The sequence below is a fragment of the Lepisma saccharinum genome, chromosome 15 (genome assembly GCF_977018435.1).
Source record: "Lepisma saccharinum chromosome 15, izLepSacc3.1, whole genome shotgun sequence".
Taxonomy (NCBI): Eukaryota; Metazoa; Arthropoda; class Insecta; order Zygentoma; family Lepismatidae; genus Lepisma; species Lepisma saccharinum.
In genome coordinates, this window is record NC_139243.1 from 63474863 (window position 1) to 63500176 (window position 25314).

A 25314-nucleotide genomic window follows, 5' to 3' on the forward strand; every position below is an offset into this window, starting at 1 on the left:
ACAAAGAATTATATAAAGGATAACTTACACCACATAACTGAATTCCAGTTTTGCCATGTACTTTTTTTACACAAGTTTTTACCATACCACATGCCTTTTTCAGGGGTAAGACAAGAATGGTCAAATAATAAAACTTGGAAACGTAAGTACATTTAAAAGATTAAAGTTGATGGTGAAGAACAGCAGTGACAGGGCACTCTGCTAAGGCAATCTGCCATCTAATAACTTCAATGTTGACCTTTTAAACCAACGTGCCTTCCCATATTTTAAACTTTGGCTAATATCAATGAAGTCTTACATCTTTAGATAAGTGATAATTGAGTAATTTGTTAATCGAAGTGAGAGAGGCTGTGTGCACTGTACATGATTATTTTGCTGGTATTGTAGTTTACTTTATAAGTGTTTGAAGTTTCTTGGATAACTTTTTAGTGTAACAGTTCTGTACAAACACTTTTATTTTAAGCCAATTTTTATTGTTCAGTATTTCAGGATTTGCTTCAATCAACATCTCACATTCGAGTTTCCTTGGTGGCTTCTTTTTGCAAATATGGTTTTTGAAAAACTTCAAAACCACCTTCTTTTGTTCATCGGTCCAAGGTACAACCTCTCGCTTTGTGCCTTCTACATATCCTGGAGCTCTTTCCTTCCGTTTGACTGAAATCAAAGTTCCCTCAGATTTTTCATAAGTTTTTAGTGTCCTAACATTCTCATCCATTTCTGTGGCTACTTGTTCATGATTGTCTTCATTTTCATCTCCTGAACTAGCAATCTCATTCTCACTCAAGTTGGTTTCTTCCGATGCTAACAAATTTTCTTCAATGTTGACATCTATTTCATCTAGACTTTTACCTCTAAACTTAGAAGCTGCACCACTTTCCATCATCAGAAGTAACTTACTAATTTTGGCTGTTTGAAAGATATGATCAGGTAGTCTGTATTCACTCCGGTGAATGCCACCTGTATGTCCCATAAATGTAGACAACTGTTCAATGTCTTGTTCTGACATCGCTAGCAACTGGCTGATTGTTGCAAGGTGTTTCCTTAATCTTCGTGTAGTTATAGCATCAGGATTTTGGAGTCCTGCTCGTTTGGCATGATTGGTTAATACCTTGTATCCAGCAAACGGATTGGTTGATTTGGTATTGCAAAAGAGATAAGGATTATCTTCTCTAACGAATTTGCTCCTTAACTTGATCAGAAGGTCAATATGTTGCTGAACGTCCAAGCTGAACAAGACTGGCGTCGTTTTCCGTTTACCTTCTATCACAACTCGCTTAAACTTCTTAATCAATATCTTTTCGGTTTGTTTCACAGCATCTGAAAATTCTTCATACCCCTGACTGTTTCCAGTATTTTGATAAAGGTCAACTGTAAGCCTAGCAAGTTCCCCAGGTCTTTTTCGACATAGCAGCATGACTCTGCAATACACAGTTTCAAGCAAGTCTTTGTAAGCAGTCTCATCATCGTTGTTCATTTCCAAGTGGGAAAATGCAGTTCTCCCTTGATCTATTAGAAAGTCTCTAAATTTTTTCAGATCACTCGCCAAAGGAATTGTTGTAATTGTATTCATTTCTCTTGTGCGCAGGTTGTTTGCAGCCTGGTGCGACACTTCATATTTCCAGTTTGATTTTATGAGCAAAATCATTGTTCGAAGGTCAGCCTCGACTTCACTTCGCGTGTGTTGATCGAATTTGTTTTGTCGTTTGTAAATGTGAGAAATCGCTATCTCACAACATTCTTTTAAGGAAGTACTTATATTCATAGCATAAGTAGGGGCTTTATATCTGTCTTCATCTCTGTCATATCCTGCTACAGATTTCACAGCTTCAACTATTAGATCAAAATGTTTTGGTTTTAGAGCCTGCAATAAGCTTTCTATTGTGGGATTTCTATTCTTGATTTCTATTAAAAGTTTACCCAGCTCTCTTATTTTCCTTGACGTTACATTTATTTGATGTCTTTGCCGGTGTATTTTGAGGAAACGTGCACCAAAAGAGCATATTAATGCATCCTTTTTAGCAGCAAGTGAAACACTGTCTGCCCGCATTCTTGGGAAAACACTTTCTTTCAGCTGTAGGTCAACATGTGTACCCTTAATGAGGTAATCTTGTGCATCCAGTTGTGCAGATGTCTTTTTTGCATTGTCAGGTTTCTGTAGGCAGTGTTTTCGATGTTTCCATAGCTGTTTTCGAGAATAAAACCCAAGACAGTAAGAACATGGTAATACATTACTTGGAGAATCATTCAGTACGGATTTCCTTACTGGTTTGATATTTCCTAGGTTGCAGTTAAGGTAGTTGCCTTTTTTTCTTAAAACTGTGATTAGATGTTTCCGTTCTTTACTTTTTAATGGTTTTGACAAAATTCTTTGAACTTCAATTTCACATTTGTGATTTCTTGCAATGTGTCTGGCAAATTGTGTGACTAATGTTTCGCAAAAGAAGCAAAAATCTCTCTCTCTCTTTCGGGTTTTCTTTTCTACAAAGGTATTATGCATTTCAATTGAACCTGAACTTTCATGAACTGGAGTGATAGAATTTTCATGGATGTTGTTGTCCTCACTGCCTGTCTGAGGTGATGGAAGTGAACATGGTGATACTTCGTCTTGTAGTCCATGAAGATTTTTGTCCAAAGTTGGGTTCTCTGAGTCTGTGCTACTCTGAGGCACGTAGTCTGGATCTTTTACACTATCATGAACAGTTGAACAAGATGAAGATTCAAAATCATCATCAGTTTGAGTTTTCAAACAACCTAAACTCTGTGGTTGAAAATTTGTGAAATGATCCCCTGCAACATTATTTATGCATGAATCTGCTGTGTTACACACATCGCTCAAATCATATTGCTGCACTGTCATCATGTTATCACTCAAATTAAGTCCTTTCACACACATGAGGAAATTGCTTTGCATGGAATGGGAATCTGTGAATGGATCATGAAGCAAATATTGCTTGCATTCGTCACCACTGTACACTGTCGAGGAAGGTGAAGGTGGAACAACTTCTTCAATTTTCACTTTTGGATCACTGTGTAATAATAGTCCATAACCTCCAGCATCTTCTAAAACTTGGCATATTGTCTCTGAACATGTTACGTTACTATTTACACTCCATGACATGGGTTCGGAAACCGTATGAGGTTTATTTTCACAGGACCTTGTTTCACTTTTGCTCACATCCAGCATTTGGTAAACTAAAAATAAATACATGAGAAAAAAATAGTAAATACTATCTTAAATATCTTTAAGTGAACTACAGTGAATGACCATTACAGTTATCATAAAACTGTATTCATGAAATTTAAGCAGATTTATTAATAGGCACTATTTTGGGTGCATTCCGAAAGTCTTAACGAAACAAATGCATCCAATGAAAATAACTGGGCTTGTGAATCTGTTGAAACCTGTTATTTTACAGACTTATGGGACACTCTAGGCAAAAGCGCAGGTGCAGCGTTTTGTTTAGAAAAAGTGTCCACATGGCGTCTAGCGGAAAGAATATCCTTATTGCAAAAATAAACTCTACTGTGGGCACTGTTACTCACTTTACTCACATTCTAAGAACTATTATAGTCATACTCATTTTGTGCATGTTGCTTCATATCGCTATCTGTTAAAATTATAATACATTTTCCGAACTAGTGCAATTTGAATCCAACAGCATGTACGTTGTCTGGAAGCAGCAACTATTCTCACCGAACAAACGAGCCTCCTGATCCATGCGTTTGGTGAATCTCATTCTTGCATGAAACACACGGAATGAGACTTTTGGAACAGCATAATGAAACTCACGGAAACACTTATGTGACAGCCAGTTACCATAACTCATTTAATGTGTTAAACTCGTGTGACTTTCGGAACAGACCCTTTGTTATTTTGTTTATGAATAAAAACATATAATTCATATCTCATGTTTTGTACATGTTTATATTCACTGTTTGTTTTTCAAAGGCAATCAGATTGCAATCACTTTGTCATATACATTAATTAACGATGTGAATGAACTATTCACATTTTGCTATGCATTGAGGAAAGAAATCTAAATTTCAGTTTGTGATGTACAAATTGCCATAAATAATAATAATTTTAAGTCCAGTGCATTTCAGGCAGGGCTGAAGCACAATAGCTTCCCTTAAATGAATAATTGGTGGACATACATAATAGCTGATTGGGGGGGAGTTCATCTGTGCTTAAAATATCTGATGGTAAAATCTTGTATTTTTTTTAACTCCAGAGAAATTGTACACATGCTTGAATACTTCTATTGCCATTATTATATGTATGTTTGAGAGCAAATGCATATAACCTACAACTCACAATGTTTGCAAGATGATGGTCGGGTGGAGCATTAACAACCAAGCAAAATGCATTACAAAAAGTATTGCTAATGCAAGAGAGAAACATTGCTCAGTGGTTCTCACAATTTAGAATATTAATATTGTCGAACATTAGAAATTCCTCAGAATTAATGAAATGGTACAAATAATTTAACTGATATTGTGTCAATTTATAATATAAAGTTTTGGAGTCAGAAATAGTTTTGTTGCAATATCCAGAACTGTGGACGTACAGTATTTCGAAACCACATAATTCATTTTATTTTTTATTCAAATGTGTATCTTAATAAATATATTTTGACACTACTACGTAAGTACAGTGTTGGCAATAACTATTGAATTGCATTATATTACGTACTGAGACATTGTACCATTATGAAGACCTAAAGACTCAATACCATCCCTCCCTCCCTCCCTCCCAGTTGGCTTGTACAAGTGTAGTTAAAGTAGCAATCGAATAATACATAACAATTTGTTTGAGGTAGTACATATCATCTTATCTGGATTTTTTTTTTAAAGAGGACATTATAATATTTTTTCATAGCAACATTCGAATATTATCCACAAAATGTTGTTTTCGGTTCCTCACTCTCCTTTTCTCAAGGTTTTCATTTGAAAATAATAGTAATGGCAGCAGTAATGAAACTTCTGAGAGTGCCATGAAGATTAGTACTGGTGTTCTTTTTTTCAAAACACACAAGAACTCGCAATGAATTACAATTTCTAGGAACAACCATCTGATTTGTCTGCATTGATTACTTCATGAAATACCAAATGCAAGTATACAGAAAGAGAGCTGTTTTTTTTAAAAAAATAAATAAATAAATGTTCATGTTTTGAACTACATCATAACGTTTTTTGTATGTACACACATTCAAGCGCCTGTTCACTAGGCAAGAATGCAATTCAACATCAACAGCATATTTTCGTGAGTAGTTTGGGTTTCATATATACAAGAAAATGAATTAGTCTGATCACTTAAATTTTAGTCTGCCATACAGAAGTAATTTTGGACTGAACCTACAGTTTAACACAGAATCCAAATCTCAGGACCATTTCGCACATAGGAGCAGCTTAGTTTAAGTTTCAGCCTGACAGGCAATGTGCTAACAATTATAGCAATGTGATCCTCAAAAGTGCATATCATATAGTAGCATGTAATCAAAATATTATGCAAATCCAAAATTTTCAGACTTGGTAAAAATTAACTTCTTTAGCCTTCTTGGACCTGGATAGCAAAGTAATACAGAGTCCTTATTGTGATTTCACAAATGTCAGTTATTTAGCAAATAATCGTGAACTCTATATTTATGGGATGGCATTTTTTTTCGATTCTGGCCCCCAAAGTTAAGCTTAAAGTAAGATTCTGCCCCTTTAAAATTAGGCCCCAAGTTACGTCCATGTAAACAATCGTATAAACAAAACCTACAGAAACAAAGAAACTTACAATTTTGCAAAACGCAGCTTCTTTCCTCTTCTGACAGTCCTTTTGTGCTTTCATATTTTGGTTTCCATCCAGTTAGGGTGTCTTTTCCACCACCTCTACTCTTCCGAACCATTTGTAAGATCTTTTTCGCTCTCGACGCCTGGAAATAATAGTAAAGTTTTTAATGGTATGTTGTTAAAGGTGTGCATGCTTCTACTGTAACACGCTATTCAATAATTTATTAGGGATCCCTGGTTCGAATTCTGGCCTGGGCATGAGTGTTCTCTGTGAATGTCCCTTCATAAATGTCATCACTCCGTCACTCATTCTCATCGTCGCGATTAGTCAAAAGTTTTGAAATGGTACAAAAACTCATTTACATTGATTGGAAATATATTGTAACGGCATGGGAGAGATTCATATCGCAAATATAACATGTTACAAGATAATAAAAAATTGAATTAAAAACATTTATGACAAATTTAATGTAAATCATTGCCACTTCTATTTTTACAGTGCTTCGCCATCCTAATACTATGTATCTCAAACTCTGGTCTTAGAGATTACTTCGTACACAGATCATGAAATAAATTAATTTCATGAGCATTCAGGCTACTAATGGACGGCTCTTCTATTTCTTATTTTTTATGCAGAAATAAAGCTTTCCAGCCGCTGACAAAATAGGACAAGAAAAAGCAGCCCTAAAAATATGAGAACAAAGGCTTATCAAACAATGAGTGACAGATTTGTAGGAACAGAACATGTACCTTGGCTTTCTGATGTATTTGTTCGTTTCCGGGTTTTTAAACAAAAAAAAAAAAACAAAAAAAAAAACGATGTTTGCAATCTGCGCATGAAATCATTGATTTGATTTAATTTTAAACGTGGAACATACAAAAGTCCGATCTCACTGCAGTAGATTTAAATTAAAATCTCCACAATCTTACGCTAATAATTTCGGCCTCCCCCTCCTCCCCACACACATACACACAAAGTAACACCGATTTTAGCTTGATAACCTCATATTTTGTCTGAATTGAGAATATTCTAGTTACTTACGTACGTGCAATAGTATGCTATTTAAATAAAGTTACTGAAACTTCAACTTACCATAGTTTTATTTGAGTTTGTACTTCTTCGTTTTCCTTTTGCAGCTAGCGCATGTCGGAACGCTGCAAGCAAGACAAAGCATTCACATTAAATATCACTCCTGCTTCTTCGCGTTGGTGGACCGTGTGCTCGGTAGTCTGAAAGAAATGTATACGAACGCTCACGTGGTTTATCCAATGCTACCAACTTCGTTTTCGGTTGCCACTTTAATGAAACTATGAACAAAGTGTATAAAATCAACATATACAGCGACCGACTGTCGCGCTCCAAGCGGAGGAACCGTGAACTAAAAAAATATACAATCCAGACATTCTGCTACCAATGTGGCAACATGGTCGAATTTTCGATGACAGTTTATTGTACTATTACTTCAAAATTTCACAATTTTGACATTCTACTATCATTGTGGCATCAATGACGTATTTCCAACGACAGTTCATTACACTCTCTCGAGTATCAGGAAAACGATAAGCAGGGTTGCCTTCATGGCAACCGTATACGGTCGTCCTAAACACCCGGTCGTCACTTTAAATGGAATTTTCAAATTGACGGTAGTCACATTGGTTGTCGGATAAATATATATATATATATATATATATATATATATATATATATATATATATATTCCAAATGCATTTATCAAGCATTTTCTGTGTTTCAAAAATAGTTTGTGTGCTTGTTTTCCATTATTAATGTGAAATTGAACGTGTTGAACAAATAATTCAAATCTTTTGTTCGAACACAAATGCTTTGGCACAGACTTCTACCCCTCTTTTACAAAATTTACAAGAATAATATCGTCTTTGATATCACTGCTGCTACTACTACTACTATTATTACTACTACTACTAATAATAATAATGTTATAATAATAACAATAATAATAATAATAACAATTGTTACTATTAATATTATTATTGGTACGTTCATCCTGGTACTTGCTCCCTCCTAGACAAAAAATCGTAGTTGCGCCTCAGGAGGAGTGATGGTATGATAAAATTGATGAATGGACGCTCACAAATATCCATACCTAGGCCAGGATTCGCACCCGCGACATCTGGCGTCGTAGCGCGATGTGCTAACCATTCCGCCACGGGGGCCGGGTAGTAGTGTAATTGGCTATAATACTGGGACGAGAAAGTATGAGCCCCCCTCAGGCAGATTTGGCTACACTTAAACCTAGCTCAAGATGAGCATATGAGCTTATTGCTCAAGTGTGGCACCCTGTCTAATCCAAGATTTTTGTAAAAATGCCCTCGGGAATTTCCCGTGAAAGTATGACCCCCCTCAGATTGATTTGCCTACACTTACAAAAGCCACATCTGTGAGATTGTTGTCCATAAGCTTGTTAAAAATATGCCCCTCTTGATATTGTTTTTGGCTACACTTAAAACTAAGCCAAAAAGCCACCCACACCCACCCACATACACACCTACACCCACCCACACCCACACATATTTACTTCCGGTTTAAGTTCAATTGGGCACCAGGCTCAACATGTGCAATATGCAGAAGCCTTCTAGAATTGCTCTGTGACTCTCTCATTTCTTACATCATAAACATATGATTTTTCACCTATGAGAATAACACTACATATGGTGTCATCAGGGAGTGTATCGTGGAATTCGCAGATAATTTTAATGTTTGTCCTGTCATTAACCACAACTTGTTTCCTTTTTCAAGTGTTGATGACAAACATGGGTCTCTGTGCTTTAAATTCATCTGGTGTGTAATACATGTCAGTATTGCCAGTAGTGACCCTTTTGTATGCTGTAAATGCTTCATATAATTTAAGGAAATCATCCTTGGACATGTCTAAATTATAATTTTCTCTAGGGAACACCTCATTTCTGCCATTTTTAAGATATATGTTCTTGATGTTGCAGCTATCAAATTTACTTGAATTTTTTTCCTGATTATTGTTTCTTCCAGTTTGAAACAGTGCCACCACAAAATCTGGCATGTCATATTGTATACTGGAGAATGAATATGTAGCATCAAACTCATAATAGGTACCAGTGGCAGGCTTCTGTACACATTGATATATATAAAATTGTAAAGGAATCTGTGGATTTTTTAGGATATCAGCTTTGTATTTAAGAGCATAACTGGCTTCATATTCAAAAACTGGAATTCTTAGCTCCATAGTCTGAATAATGCATTTGCCCTCATCAGGTAGGGTATTAGTCAGAGCTTCCCCTGTAGAGTTTAATGTACTGTACCTCATCAAAGCATTATTATAATTTGCAGCTCTTCTAAATGTGATTCTTAAACCACCCTTCCACATAATATCTTTGTAATCTGAGACGAATCCTGGCAACAGGCGCATGGGGAACAGCACTGTGTGACTCTTAGATATTATTTTATCACCAGCCTCAAATCCACCTATTTTGTAGTAAGAAGCCTCGGTCTTGGATAATTTAATGTGGCCAAAGCTGTAGAGGTAATGCCGGGGTAATCCACTCTGTTTATAACAACACCATGTTTTCTGATCTCAATTTCAGAGAACAGATTAGGCACAAAATTGTCCACCAATCTTATATTTGAATTTGCCGGATAATCTGTACCATCGAGCTTTACAATATCAAATTTGATGTATAGATCTGCTCTGTGAGGGTGTATAAAGCCATCCCCTACATCAAGATCAACCTCAATCTCTGTGTTGGGTTGATTTAAATTTGCAAAGGTCCTCCCTCCTGTTTGGAGGGAATGATTGTAGCTCATAACTCTCAATATTTTCCATTTTTTTGTATGTATTTTTATTTAAATATTAATCTCTATGATTGCAGTTGTTGTGGCTCCAGCAAAATCAACTAATTCTTCTTTTTCATTAGTGACCATCAACTCAATGTAATGTATTCTATTATGGCACACAGGAAAATATAATGTTGGTGATGGAGTGTAGATGATGGGCTCCATAAATTCAGAGTTAGGTTTGAATGTTGCAATGATGCCAGTTTGTTTGTGAGTGCTATGCCATTTGATTTGGTGATCATACCCTCGGCCACATTACAGTGAATATTCAGAGTCTCTATGGCTAAGAATTTAGGTATATTATTAGCAGTGTGTTTAATGGCCGGTTCAAGTTTTGTGTTGTTCTCAAAGCCTAACAGCTCTCCTATAGTACCCAGATCCACTGTTTCTGTAGCAGATACAATCTCTACTCTGTGAGTGACAGAATTTTGAGTTAAAACTATACCTCTGGGTAACTGAGCATTTAGAGTAGATAGATTATATTGCCCTGGAGTGATGACAATTTTTTGATCCCCAACTGCAATTGTATTGTTGTGGTGTGTAATATTAGGGATCAAGTACATGCCATAAAATGCTCTGAGAGCTATTGTTTTGGGATACACTATATCATCATGTAATCTAAGTTTCAATATTGAATTTTGGCTGGTGAGATGGAATACCCCCATGATGTTTTAAATACCACAAGGCTTTTTGAAAATCTTCAATTGATGGTTTATTTATTTGAGACATATATCTAAGAACAGATAAACACAGATGTCCACAATTAATATCTTTGAAATTTTGAACACGGGCATTATTGTAATATAGATTAGTTGATTTTAGATATTTTACTAAATTTTCAGGTGGAATACCTCCAAATGAATCAAACACAAATGCCTCATTGTTTAAATATTTAAGATAACAGATCCAGTGAGTGCCATGATTTTTGTACTTATCCAAATTAACTATGCCACACTCTTTGTTGATATGACATTAGTTGTCATAAGAAATATATTCATCAACATTTGTATTGCTTGAATATTAAATTGAGTTAACTTTTATCTCGTCCAGCAAGGAAAATATTTCGAATTGAAGAGATTTCACGAACGTAGCTAGTAATTCATTATCGAGTTCGACAATTTCTCACGAGATGTCCTTCACATGATCTTGTGAGCAAAGAACCTCATATTTATTTTGAAAGGCCGTATTGGTAGTAAAACTTACCTTTTTAACAGAAAAGAAACATTGTTATCTGTTTTTAGCATTGTCGTTGCGAAACAATAGTTGTTACATATGGTAATTAGTGAACAGCGACAATATCCAAATTTGTTAGTACGTATTTGCAGTTGGGATATTTCTGCCTAAATCTCGGTCATGGACGTGTTCATAAAACACATTCGTTTAATCTGGTAAAACGTCAGTGGGTTATTTACGTTTCATTTATTAATTGTTGCTTGGCATCAGTTCAAAGCAAGAAAAAGAGAAGTATACATAGTAGTAGTTCCTTAACACACCATTCATTGTTAAATGTTTCAGTTTTTCTTATTGTGTGTTTGCGAGTGGTCAATTCGTCGGAAGTGCCGAATGGTTGGTCAAAGGAACAGGGGAGCAGGACCGGAAGGGAAACAATCGAGATGGAGGAATGTGTGGGATGATGGAACTCGAGGGAAAATGCATAAGGATTGTGCACGAACGATTTTATCGTGAGGAATAAAATGAAGAATCTTTGCAATTAGCACAGATGTACGCTTCCGTACTATGCTAATAAAGGATCACAAGACATCGAAGAGCAGTTGTTGGTAAAATTATCGGGAATTCAACGTCAGGTAATAATGATATGCTTGAAAAATGAACGGAACGACAGCATGTCTTTTCTTCCTCGCTTCAGGAGCTCGTACGTAGAACGACATTCTTTGAAGTGACTTTTCGTATACCGGTATCTAAGCTTGTGTTTAAGCACGTATAAGGTAGATCTACCGTAGTGACATGTTCGTAAATGCTAGCATTTTTGTGCTCCGTGATGAAAGCTATTGTCGTTATGCATGTGCACAAGACCTCATGGTTTTAGGATTATGGCTAACGACGCCATTTGCTAAATAATTGGCAGTCTTATAGTCGGCTGATGCTATATGTACTGAACCGCCATGGTTATTTTCGAATAAGTGGCTTGATACTGAAAGATTGTTTCTTTCTTTTATTGTCTGTTAAGTGACGTCATACCGGTTAAAGAAATACATTCAAGAGTGGGTGCAATTTTTCAAATGTGGATAGTGCACGCCGCCCAAAAGAGTTATAATCGCATGGGTCCATTATTCTATGTATCGGACAGATTGTTTCGCCTGTTGAGCGTGTTATTAAACAATTATGTTTATTCAAATATGCAAACACGTCAACAGTTAAATAATTGACATCAAAGTCACATGTGTTTTGTTAAAACTGGCGATTGTAAAGAGTAAATTTGAGCCAGTTAAGCACTGTAGCTTGTCGAGTCAGATATAATGATAAGCTAACAGAATATACATAAATATATTTTCATAGTGAGAAATGAACGTTATTCTTGTAAGTTTTCTTTTGGTTTATCTTAAATAAACAGGCATGTAATTTGAACACTGGAAATCAGGAATTTATCTGTGTCTCTTTTTCCAAAATTACTTGATACTATATACTCATGTATGATAATGTTGAACTTTACTTTCAGCAGGGAAGAGTTCCGAATATACAGTGGTCATGCAGAGATTTTAAATTATCCACCTGTATAAATGCATTGTAGAAACAGGGTATGTGAGAAGTCGATAACGTAAGGTTCACGATACTCACATTTCTAAGCAACAATATACGAGGTTATGCAAATCTCTTTCGACTGTAATACAACTGGGTTCTGTTGATTGGGTCACATGTGCAAGGTTTGTTTTTAAGTTGGGATTTAAATTGGATAATCCTGATTGCATACCTTATCAGGGGTTCATGGTGACCATTCAATTAGCATGAAACTGATACTATAACTGGCTTACGTTTGAGTTTCTGGGATACTCTGAATATTTGGAATTAGGGTCACAAGAAACATAGGGAAAATCGAGTAACAAAAATACCTAAACGTTTGGCAGTGATTTTTTTTTTTAATCAAGGCTGTTGCGGATTGGTTCGCAAGGACAATCACAATGCTGCGTATCCGTTTGCTACGTGACGGGGGTGTCTGAAATACGGTGTCGTGAAATATTTGAGTTGGGATTTAATGTGATTGGATCTTGGTAGTGAGTGTCTATGAGGACACTATAGGTGCGGGAAAGTCTCTCCAGCCTAGTCTCGTCATATTGAGTGGTTGTTCTGGTAAAGAATCAGACATGTACACACCTCTAAAATTTTTGATGCCCAGTGGCTTGATTAAAGCTTCAATATCTTGGTTTGTAAGCGGCTCTTGTTTTTTTTAAACTTATTCATGGCTCTCTTAACACCTTTGCCTTGTTTCTCCATGGCCAGGTTATGGCGCTTCATTTCATCTAATTCTGCCCTATTCTTCTTGGCATCTATTACTGTTTTTGCTATGGTAGCTGATCCCCCAGCCAAGCTCCCAACAGCCCCCAAAGCTGCTAAGATGGCCGGGATAGTAAATATAAATCCACCCACATGTGATTTTTTTCTAGATTGCTGTAATTTTTTTAATTGGGGGGTGCTAAGCAACAATTTCATACCATGGCCCTTGGCAAGACAAGAATTTTTTTTCTTGCGCTGCTTTTTGGTTAAAAGACTATCAATAGTTTTAAGAGATTTAAGACCTGCATAAGGTATCTGATACATAACACCCTTGGCCTTCATCCTAGGTTTATTATATACATATTCACAACCCCCACCCCAGTTTTTGTTTGGTGTTCATAGCTATGGTGGTCCCCAATGCTGCTATTCTTTCACTTAAAGAGGCATCTTTGCTTACAAATCTACCAAATGCAGCCTCTTCTAATTTCTTGTCTGCAACATGTCTCTTGTCAAGATCAGAATGTGTGTTGTATGCTATGTCATGGTCTCTACAAGCAGCATCTAGGGGATTAACACCAGGATCACCTCTGTTTAATCTATGGTCTAGTTTTGTGCCTTGACCACAATACTGATAGCCTGGTATATGTAGTTCAAATGGCAGCTTGTTTATGATGTCATTAACCAACCCCCGACCCTCAGAAATATTCCAAAATTTAGGTGGTAGAGTATTAATAATTTTTATAAGATATCCAATGCCCTTAGTGTCATTCACTATAAAATTAGACAATTTGGTGCTTATCATGTCCATAATTCCAACCTTTTCATTGTAAAAATTGTGGTTGCCAGCATTTTCCTCCCCAGCTATGACCAGCAACCTATCTACAAGTTTCCTGACATCATCAACCCACACAAATTCTTTAGGCAGGGTGTTGTAATGTTTGATTCCACTACCAGTCTTGACCTGAGACCATATGGGCTTGATTAAGTTGTTGTATTTTGCTCCACTGCTAGACTTGACTCTTTTTTGTGTGGGATCATTGTTCTGGTATAGAGCATCTGATTTTATTAATATTTCTTTGTAATGCTCATAATCTTGATCTGTATAGCTGCCAGGTCTTTTCCTAGTCATCAGTTCCCACAATCCAGGTGTGCCAGGATATTTAACAAAACCACCTCTTTCTCCAAGATGAGATTCTGAATATACAATCAGATCATCTCCCATAAATGTTACTCTGAAATTGCCAATTCTATGTATGATGCTACCATCACGCTCTGTGTCAGCATATAAGCCAAAAACCTCATCTTTGTTGTCTTTAGGTGTGCTTAAATATTTTTGAGCAAGAAGACCCAATTCAATAGGATCCTGAGTAGCTTCAATTCTTCGAGGAGCAACAGGACTAGGTGTATGAATACTAGAAAGTGGGGTGATTGGATAATCTAATATGTTCCTAGCAGCTACAGGTACAAGCTCTGTGATCAAATTTTGATTTTGCTCTGTAACAGTTTTGATATTTTTACCTAATTCACTAATAGCATCAATAATAGAGCTGTTCTGTTTGCTTGTGTTGTTCATAGATTCCTCGGTTCTCTGATTTCCATCCCTTAAATCTTTTTACAAGATAATCTCTTAATTTAAGATCATCAATAATTGGCCTTTTCATGTTTATTTATATATGTTTCAATGTCTAGAAAATTGTTGATTTTATTTCTGTATTTACCACTATTGGGTTTCCTTGTCATATCAATTGTGACAAACCAATAACTGTCCTGGTTCCAGCACCTACTGCAAAACTTAGAAAAATCATTGTAGCTCAAGCCACCACCTACATATTCATCATGTATGTTTTTGAGGTTGGTATGGTCTTGATGAAACACACATATAAAATTGCTGTTGTCTCGGATCAGCTGCTTCGGTATTTTAGAAAAAGTCTGTGCCAGGTAGAATCAATCAATGTTTTTGTGTCGGCCCTGTGTAAAGAAATTTCTAACCTTGTTTTGATTATCCAGTATAATGTCATCAAACACAACAACAGAATTATCGAGACATTCATGAAGTGGCTTAACATCTAGTTCAAAAGTGGCTATATCCAGTCCATCATATAGCTTCATCAGCTGCTGATATTTTAATTGTTCCAAGCTCTTAGAGAACACATACAAGTGCCTGTTTTCCCAATTTAACCAGTTGGGTGCCAATAAAAAATTATCAATCATTAGTGTAGTTTTACCACAAGCCGATGGTCCAACAATAAGACATCTAATATTATCAGGCAGCAACTTGCCATTTCTCTTAATCTGCTGTTCAGGTTCTGGCAGCCTCTTTATAACATCCCAGGTGCTCATATTATTATTTTGTTTGCATCGATTCAGCTGTGTTCTGGGAGTCCTAGCCATTTGACAAGTAACTTGTTGCCTTTTCTGCGGATGATTTTTTCTATGAGATATGTGTCAGGCTGTTTAGTTTTGCTGAGTTCTTCTTCATAAAACCTGCCTTTGAGAATTTCTCCTCGGTGATCTTTTTTTATATATGTGTTAAGGGTCCCAGGTTTAACTTGAACCACTGTAAATAATTCAGTGCTCCAGTTTCTTGTAAAGCCTCTTTTGAATAAGTGCTTATATTTGCTGATTCTTACTTGATCACCCACCTTGTATTTGGCATTTCTTGTTGTTGGCTGGTATCTAGGATAATAAACAGTTCTGATCAATTTTTGCTCATCAGATGAAGTGACGTCAGAGGGTTTCATGTTGATTGTGGAATGGACCGAGTTGTTATATTTATGTAGAAGTTCTGGTAGGATTGTAAACCATTTATAATTACCTTGAAGTGTGAATTGTTTATACATATGATTTTTTAGGGTTCTGTTGAATCTCTCTACAATTGAGGCCTTGAGATCACTGTAACTCGAGTAATGTTGTATTGACTGGCTTTTAATAATTGTTGGAACACAGATTTATAGAATTCTTTGCAATTATCTGTTTGCAAATAGCGCGGTGATCTTCCACTCTGATTGATGATTGTCCTGAAGGCTTCTGTAACACATGCTACAGTCTTGGATTTGAGTGGCACAGCCCGGGGAAATTTTGAAAATGTATCTATGACAGTGAGTAGATACTTGTAGCCCTTGTTGATCTTGTCTAAGTTTTTCAACTGTCCACTTGCCATCTCAATCAAGTCGCACTGCCATAAATGATCTATGCCTTTTGTAACTACTGGCAGTCTCTTATAATTATGTCTGGCTGGTTTGTGTAATTCATCAACAATAATTTGTCTAGACATAATATGTAAACAAGAATATTGCAACTATAGGGTGTTCAGCAGCTGATACTACAGGATTTTCTAAATACAGTTTGTCTCCTATTTGTATATAAAATTCCAGAGAGCCATCATCTTCAGCATAAGATGTTTCTAATGTATTGGGATCTGTAAAATCCTCTAACTCTACACTGGTGATTTTTGCTTTGTTATCAGCATTTGTTATTGATAAGGTAGGGTAGTGGTGTGCCTGTGGTTGTAGCCAATATCTGATCTTGATTGGTCTCAGTGTGCCCCCAACAAAAAACTGGTAATAAAATTGTGCAGGGGACAGCATATATATTTTGCCACCTGGTGTAAATGGTGAATCATATTCTTTGTTGGGGATACTGTACAATTCAAGAATTACTGTATGCTTAGGATTCTCGATTATGCCAGTTATTTCTTTTTCTGCTGTAAGCAATCTACTTGTTACAGATTCAAGGTGCTCATTGATAGTCCTAACAACATCATCATGGCCTGGCTTGATCTTTATGTCCACAACAAGTTTCTTGTATTGTTGCACAATCTCTTGTAGCTGGGTGGCAAAAACAGACAAAGCATTTGCTTGATTGGATTCCATGGTCCCTAGCTGTTGCTTGATATTAGCTACAATTTGCTGTAAATTTTCAACAACTGCCAATTTTGAATTTTGAGCAGTAAGATCATGGACTTGTCTTCTGATATCCTCAAACAGGGCATGCAGTTCATTAATATGTTGATTGGTTGGTAGAGTGGCCACTGTCTGAGTAAGTTGTTTGATCTCTGTCTGGATATTCTTGGTATCTTCTGATTTCAATATGCGATTCACTGCTCTCTTTATATTTTTAAGTTCCTGTGATGTAGGCAGATTTGATACAGTATTCTGCAAAGATTCAAGTGCCAATTACACATCATTTAATTCAGAAGCATCAACCACACCACGCATAGCATCTTGGAGCAGGGTTATGTCTGCCTGAGTGGGTGTTGATTGTTGTAAAATTTCAAGCTTTGTTTGGATATCATCGATCAAGTGATGAAAATGAGATAGCTCAGATTCAGTACTGAGGTTTTCAAGTTTTGTGATCTGTTGCTGGACACTGACAAGGGTGTCTACAATACCAGGCAAGCGGGATTCTAGAGATTCTTGTACATTTGTCAAATCACTTTACACTGCTGCTATTGTACTCTCAAGATGGGTTATGGTACTTTGAATTTTTCCAAAATCTTCATATGTTTCAAGTTTCAGCTTAATGTTGGCAACACTCCGAGTTATTGCACTCAAAGCATCAGAAGATGGCAAGTTGTTCATAAAATTTTCAAGTGTCTCAATTTTTTCTTTAACCTCGGCTATGGCATTGTTCAGAGGGTCCAGATTAGGTATCTCCAGTGATTGAATCTGTTCCTTTAGAGTGGAAATCACTAGATCAAAATCTTCTTGTGATTTTATGCTTTTGACAATTGTTTGGAGTTGTGTCTGGATATTATTTATCTGCTCTTCTAATTGCTGTTTCAATTGCTCAGAGTTGGTGGCCTGGGTCTTAAATTTGGCTTGAAGAGCTGCTACAGCCTCTTCTAAACTTTGAAAATTATCTAATGTGGCCAAGTCAGTATATTTCTGAAGCAATAATTTAAGTTCTGAGTCAATTTTAAGAAGAGGGTCCATGCATTGTGATTGTAAATTTGTAATTTCTAGTTGAAGACTGGCATTGAGTGTGGTTTGTAAAGCTTGTAAATCACTTCTTAATTTCTTGACTCTAACATCAAGCATCAGAATCTCATCACTGTGATCTTCATGCCTTGTATTGCCAAATATATCATTAGGCATTTTGTTTTAGTGGTTATTTATTATTGAATATCTAATTCTTAATTCTATAAAAAAAGGTATATGCTTGTCATAGGATCCCGGGACCTCAATATATAAGCAGTCACCAGCAGAAACAGTATAAACAGTGCCAGAAATCATGTTTGAGTGCTTAATTCTATAAATATTTCTCCCTATTGAAATCTTGACATTACCCTCGGGGGTTGTAATAAATTGTAATTGACCACCTACAGGTAATTGGTAATGATTTAAATTATTGTTAAATATGTACAATGTTTTACCTGTTTCATCATCAACATCTGTAAGTATGCTGTTCAGATGAATAATTAACAAAGCACTTAGTTTAGATATTATATCAGAAGAGGGTTGTGGTGTTGGCAGGTCCATAATAGCCTGTTTTTTGAACCCAAATAAGTTCATAGGCATGTTTATTTATTTCAAATCATGCTCTGTAATTGGGCATTGATTGCCATTTTTCAAATCACAATAACCCCATGGTAAAGTATGTATGCCACATGACAAAATTCATCTCTTATCATCATGTGGGTCCAGAGCCACTTTTCTTACAACATTTGTAGTCAACAAGTGATCCACACTCTGAATTCTGCATTCTGATGTTCTGATTAAACTTTGGGATTTGAGACAATCTTCATAATCTTTAAATTCAAGCTTTTTGTCAACAGTTACTCTGCCAATGCCCTTGGCCTTTTTGGCAACAGCACCACTACATGTTTCAAAGCTGTACATCTTGGCCCTTAACCCAGCAAATGCCACAATAACATCACCAAGTGTCTCATCTTTTAACTTGCCAGGTACCTTTTTGTTGTGGGGTTGAATCTGTGTATGTTCACTGGTATCAAAATATTCAAGCAATGCAGGCTGTGACATATCTTGATAAACATCTTCTGTTTGAATATCAAGAACAAAACTATCTGTGTCCATGTACATCAATTTTACACGATCCTTATAAAAAGGCTTCAACACATCATAATACAATTTTAACATGTGTAATTTGGCCAATTCCAATATCACAGCCCCTACATAAATAGGCTTATCAAACTTAATCTTTGTTTTTTTCATGTTGAAGAGTGCCATATTTTCATCATAAATTCTTCTGTAATTGAAATTAGGCTTTGCAATCAATTTTTTGCTCAGGCTGGGGTCAGTAATTATTTTAACATCAGTATGTTTTCTGACATTTTCTATGGTTTTTCCATACACAGAATTGACCATCAATTTAAACAAGGTCTTATCAAATTGGCTTATTGCAGATGTTCGAAGCTCTGTGTTTGTATCAATATATGGTTTCAACCATCTTGAGTGCCTGAACCTCAAAACTTTTCCAACTTTGGTCCCTTGAACACCATGATGCATCAGGAACTGGAGGTTTTTGTAATATATGACATAATCCTGTTTTGGCTCTAGAGTCATCATCGTATCTGGCATTTTCATGAGACGATTGTGAAGAATTATACTGTAGCTGCATTACAAGACATAAACAATATTCTCGATATTTATTAATAATATAATTTCTTAAAATATAATGTTTAGTGTCGGTATACTGCTTAATTTAAAGCAGGTGAGTCATTTTGATGATATGGTTCTATTAGCAATATTATTGTATTATTGATTCCCTGTAGGCTATGCTGCAATAGTTGTACTAACTGTGTACTTCATAGTAACGCTAACGCCTTGCACAGGAAAATAAGTAGTGTTAAATTCGCTTTTCTAACTTAAAGTTGCAGGGTAATTTTGCTTTAACAAGTGAAATTTGCACTGAAGATGAAATCCATGTAATTATTGCTATGGATTACTAAAAAAATTAATTACCTCAAGCAGAGTGGGTGAGTTCTTTGAAGGAGGCACCTTATTATATTCTCGTCCCGGATTTAGGAATTTCTAGCTAGGGTTCTGTAATTTTCGATCTTAAGTTGTGTAAGACTTTGTGTTAAATACCCAAATTGTTGGTTATTAAAATCTTGTTCTTCAACCACAAACACTGTTTAAATACATGTTTATATATTATTGTGACACTTGAGATTGCTAGCTTTCCGTTATTTCAAAAATTTGAACCATTAAAAAATATGGACAGTTTAACAGGCTATTGTATTAAAATAAAATTAATTATTAAATATTCATCCATAATATATTCACGGTCCAGCTGGGGAATGGAAACCTCTGTTTAAGGATAACGGGCAGATCAAGTAACGTGTTCAATAAAGCTTAAAAGAACTTTACTTTCAGTAGACACGCAATCGTAATTAAATACATCATGTGGATTACCACATGATTTGGGGGGATTGCGCCATTGGCCTTGAGGGAGGGATGCGCACCCCTGGTGCACTTGAAACTTTCAAGCGGAGATTCGGCTCTAAATTTAGTCTGTTATAGATTTCGAACGAGTATTTTATTTCAAAACATATGAATAAAGATAAGAGTGTTAGTGACAAAAACAGCCTTATTTTCCTGTTGAGTGTTAATGCTATGAAGTCTGCTCTACACACCTGCAGCAAAAATGTTGTCGTGTGGGTATTCTCGACATTTCTCTTCCGAGCTGATCGCGTACCCCACTTCAAGTCGTTCATGTACCCTGGGGGTACGCGTACCACACAACTATTTATATTAAAGCTCCAGCCTATAAAAAAATATATCCCTCTTTATTTCAATATTATCGCTTGGAGGCCTACCACCACTATTAGGGTTTTTACCAAAATGAATGATAATTATACACATTTTAAACAACTATTAATAATCACCGTTCTAATCAGTATGAGAACCACTGGTACAAATCGTTGCTTGAAGCAAAGTTAAAGAAGCATTCTTTTCAGAACTATGAAAGACAGTGGCGGCGATTAGGGAGGCAAGGAGGGGGAGCACAGTTGCCTCCCCCTTTTTGCCAGTTTTGCTCCCGCACTATGCTAAACCTTATCTACGAAGGGAGGGCCTCCCCGAAGGCGCAGCGGTAGCGTCGTCACCTTGTAATCAATTGGTCTCCGGTTCGATACTCGGTGGAGGCACATAGTGGTTCGGATAGCACTTTAAACTGTAGGTCCAGTCCCGATTAGCCTTACTGTGTATAAAGTTGACTTAAAACACCAAATCAATCAATCTATGAAGGGAAATGAACTCTCTTTGCCCTCGTTTAAATATTTTAACCATGCACCTTTACGCACAGTAAATGTAAAAAAAAAAAATCGACCTAAAAAGTATGATATTCGCCGATGAGGAAAATAAATGGTAACACTTTACTATACCATAGACGGATTTCTTCAAATTTACAGGAGAAAGTACTTACGCAAATCATTTTCTGTAGCGTTGTTGATGTTCGGGAATGTAGTTTTGATTCATTTTAATGCGAATGCATGTGGTTTTGTACGAAAATCTCTTTCCGACGCCTTATTGCTGCTGCCGCCATTTGCTTTCTGCACGAGAGCACAATACGCGCTATTGCTGTTTTTACAAGATGACGTGTCGAGGATGCGTCGTGAAGTTGTTGCCGGGTGTGGAAGATGCCGTGGAATTTGTAATTCAACATGAAATCTTGAAGAAAAAGTGGAATGCAGGACGTGGAAGGTTAAAATTAAAAGAATTCCGTGTATTTTCTTTCATCGAGAAAAACCGATGTTGTCCGTATATGCTAAATTGAACGAAAGGAGTGCTAATGGAACCTAACCTAACAGGCCTAACCTAACCTAGTAGGCATACCTCGTCCCCGTGATGGTTCGTGGGGCTATCGTGAATTTTTGGGCTAACGTCAATGGTTTTTGGGGCTACCCGTGGATGGTTTGTGGGAAATAAGGAACAACAGTAAGTACTCGTTAATGTAAAGAAAATATTATTTTCGTTAGAAATTCATTATTTCACCTAAAGAAATGTTCCGCAATGCAGAATAGTACGTTAGCAATATAAAAAATTGCGAAATAAATCATTGATAGGTGTCTCCGGTATATTAAATTAGTACCAAATAAATATCTTGCACATGATATTTTTTTTTCGTGTGCAAATAGCAGGGCCTCGAGCAAATGCCAGAGTTTCTCGACCCTACTGTCTGATTAAAAATTATAGATAGTCGAGTTTGGACTCCAATTCAGAATTTACCAGTAGACCTACATCAAAAATTTTGCTTATTAAATTCTGCGTTAATCTATGCTAAACCATTTTTTTTCGAATGTGCTTTCTATTTTTTACTGTCGTGAGAACAAAGAAAGAGTAGGTTTTTTTATTTTTACTTTTGCAAACGATCCCTTTCTTTGAAATTCTATAAATAAAGAAAACGAGTTGTTCGATTGTGATGAAATTTTAGTACGGTGCAGGCATAAAGATTTTAAACGCAATTATTAATTTTCATGTTTTTAAAATTTGTCAAAAAAACATTATGAATTTTGCGGAACAAATTTTCCTTAGTAATGGGTAGTCCCACAAAAATAATATTGTTTTTTTTTTTTTGTGGCTCTTGTCATCTGTTTTTAAAATCCATTGACATTGTTAATCCACATTGAGAAACTAAATTTACACAGATTTTTATTCAAAGGAGTAGAGATTTACGTGGAACGTGGTAACACCGCACACATCGATGTCCGTTGAGCAGTTGAAATGAAACTGCGTACTGTCACTGCGAGTCAATGCATGCGGTGTTGTCAAGTTCCAATACATCTTTACTCCGTTGAATAAATGTATGTGTAAAAACAGATGCCAAGAGCCACACAAAAAAAGACCAATATTATATTTGTAGGACTACCCATTACTAAGGAAATTTGTTCCGCAAAATTCATAATGTTTTTTTGACAAATTTTAAAAACATGAAAATTAATAATTGCGTTTAAAATCTTTATGCCTGCACCGTACTAAATTTTCATCACGATCGAACAACTCGTTTTTTCTAGTTATAGAATTTCAAATAAAGCGATCGATTGCAAAACTAAAAAAGACGGCACTTTTTTGTTCTCACGACAGTAAAAAATAGAAAAAATATTCGAAAAATTTGGTTACCATGGATTAACGCAGAATTGAATGACCAAAATTTTGATGTGATTAGTTTTGATATATGTCTACTGGTTAATTTTTAATTGGGAGTCCAAACTAGAGTATCTACAATTTTTAATCCGATAAAATCCGGCTCTGCCAGGGTGTACTACGTGGAACGTGAGGTTGATATTTGGGTATGTTCACAAAGGCTCATCCTCATTTGCCTGAAAGGGAGTAAGCCCAAAATCCCGCCCTCGTCCAACTGAAGGTACATCCAAACTCATGTCGAGTTGGACACTTAAATGATCACTAAAGCACGTGGGGAAAATTCTAATCGCATATATTTTGCTAATCATGTGTACACTCACGTAAAAACGATCAAGCCGACTCGCTGTGCCGGCACGTATGTATGTGTAGCCGTCTATATTCGGACCTTTAGCCACCCAAACATCGTGCAGTTTAAACCCTTCAACCAGCGCCTGCAAGCTAGGTGATGTATGGAATCCTGGATATTGGTCCTGTCTTCTAAGAGTACAATTAAAATCACCCACCAGCACAATGTTTTGACGGGAGCCACCTAATGCCTTCGCCACGTCTGTAGCGTAAAATATGTTCCGAGTATTTCTAGCGTTCGTACCTGATGGTGCATAAACATTACAAAACCATATGTTTCCTATTTGGATACATGTGATACGACCAGACGGGTGATGGTAAACTTCCGTTATATGGAGGCCTTCTTTCACAACTATGGCGGTTCCTAGAGAATTGTGAGTTAAATTGTTATACACGGTATATTCACTGCCCAGACAGAAATCATCGGTCCCGACTTCTTGCAGGAAAATTACATCCAGGTGACTTTGCTTAATATAATCTAAGAATGCATGATGCTTGACACTAGATTTCATCTTGTTAATGTTTATTGTTGCAAAATGATATATGGGGGTCGTCATGTGGGATTCTGTGCTATTGTACCCGGTGGGAATGTTATGTGCAGTTACTGACGTTAAACTATTTACATTTTTCAATTTCACTACGACATGCGACAAACATAACCCTAATAACATTATAACGCGGACAACACACTTCATAACTAGGATATGGTAGACATATATCACACATTGACGTCAAGCGACCAATCAGAGCCGCCGCCAGATTTCTCACTTTGTTCTCTTGTCGCACTCATCGTTCTACGCAGTCGCCGAGACACTGGAGACACCGAACGATGAGGGCCATCTTGCCGCAGTGTCGACGCCATATCGTTCTTAGGGAGACTGCGTTTGTTCTTCTTTTTTGGTTCCTTCGTTGTTTTCGGCAGAGCGCCTGATGCGGGGGACGCCGTCTCGGAGTTCCCACCTTCACCTGCATGATCGTCATCTGCCTGCTGCATCGGACTATTGGGCACCTCGAGGGTAACGTCCATTGTTGCTTCCCCATTCTTCTCTGCTACGTGGGCTGCTTGGGTGACATTCACTTGGTCCACACTGACGGGGATAGGAACGTCTGCCGTTGTCTTGTTTTCTACAATGGGTGGTAAAGTGGAATCTGGTACGGTATTTTTAGGTACATCCTGTAGTGAAGCTTGTACGTTACCCTCATTGTCCTGGTCTCCGGAGCGTTTCAGTTGCACAGGTAGTATAGTGGGTGTCGGGATCATCATTTTCTCAGCAGCCGGCACATTCCTCGGGACAGGACGCGCCGGCCCGGCATAGGACGTATCTTCGGATTTCTCCATTTGACGACGTCGGGACGGACAGGTAACGTAAAAATGGTCACTAAGGTCACAGTAACTGCAAGTACGGTCTTGCCCGCTATATGTCACCCAGTATCGTCCGCCACTGATTGTGACGTACGATGGAATCGCACGAGTTAGATTCATTTTGGCGATTTTACGGCCAGTTCTTTCCGGATAAATATGATCACCGGAATACGGTTCGTCGTCCAGGGATATTATCTGACCGTACGTACTCAGCACCGGTCGAATAGCGTCATCGGACAGTTCACTCGGTACAACGTGCACTCTATCACGTAATTTGCATCCGTCCACGTAACAAGCACTGGACAATCCCCGTCTTCGTCACTATATTTATACTCTCCATTTGACAGCAGCAACAACTGTTCACACACTACTTTCGATAGTAGTTTCAGAAAGATACAACGTCTATAATTGTCTACTTCAATACT

General features: G+C 36.9%; 1 protein-coding gene across 1 annotated transcript; it reads right to left on the reverse strand.

Moving 5' to 3' along the window:
• Window positions 1-388: 388 nt before the first annotated feature.
• LOC145999292 (uncharacterized) lies at window positions 389-25009 on the reverse strand. Its single transcript, XM_083136231.1, has 6 exons — window positions 24295-25009; window positions 6872-6933; window positions 5783-5921; window positions 5522-5563; window positions 4156-4203; window positions 389-3192 (listed from the first exon to the last, which is right to left on the reverse strand). The coding sequence occupies exons 1-6, from the start codon at window positions 25007-25009 to the stop codon at window positions 389-391; spliced, it is 3810 nt and encodes a 1269-aa protein (XP_082992357.1).
• Between the last annotated feature and the right edge of the window lie 305 nt (window positions 25010-25314).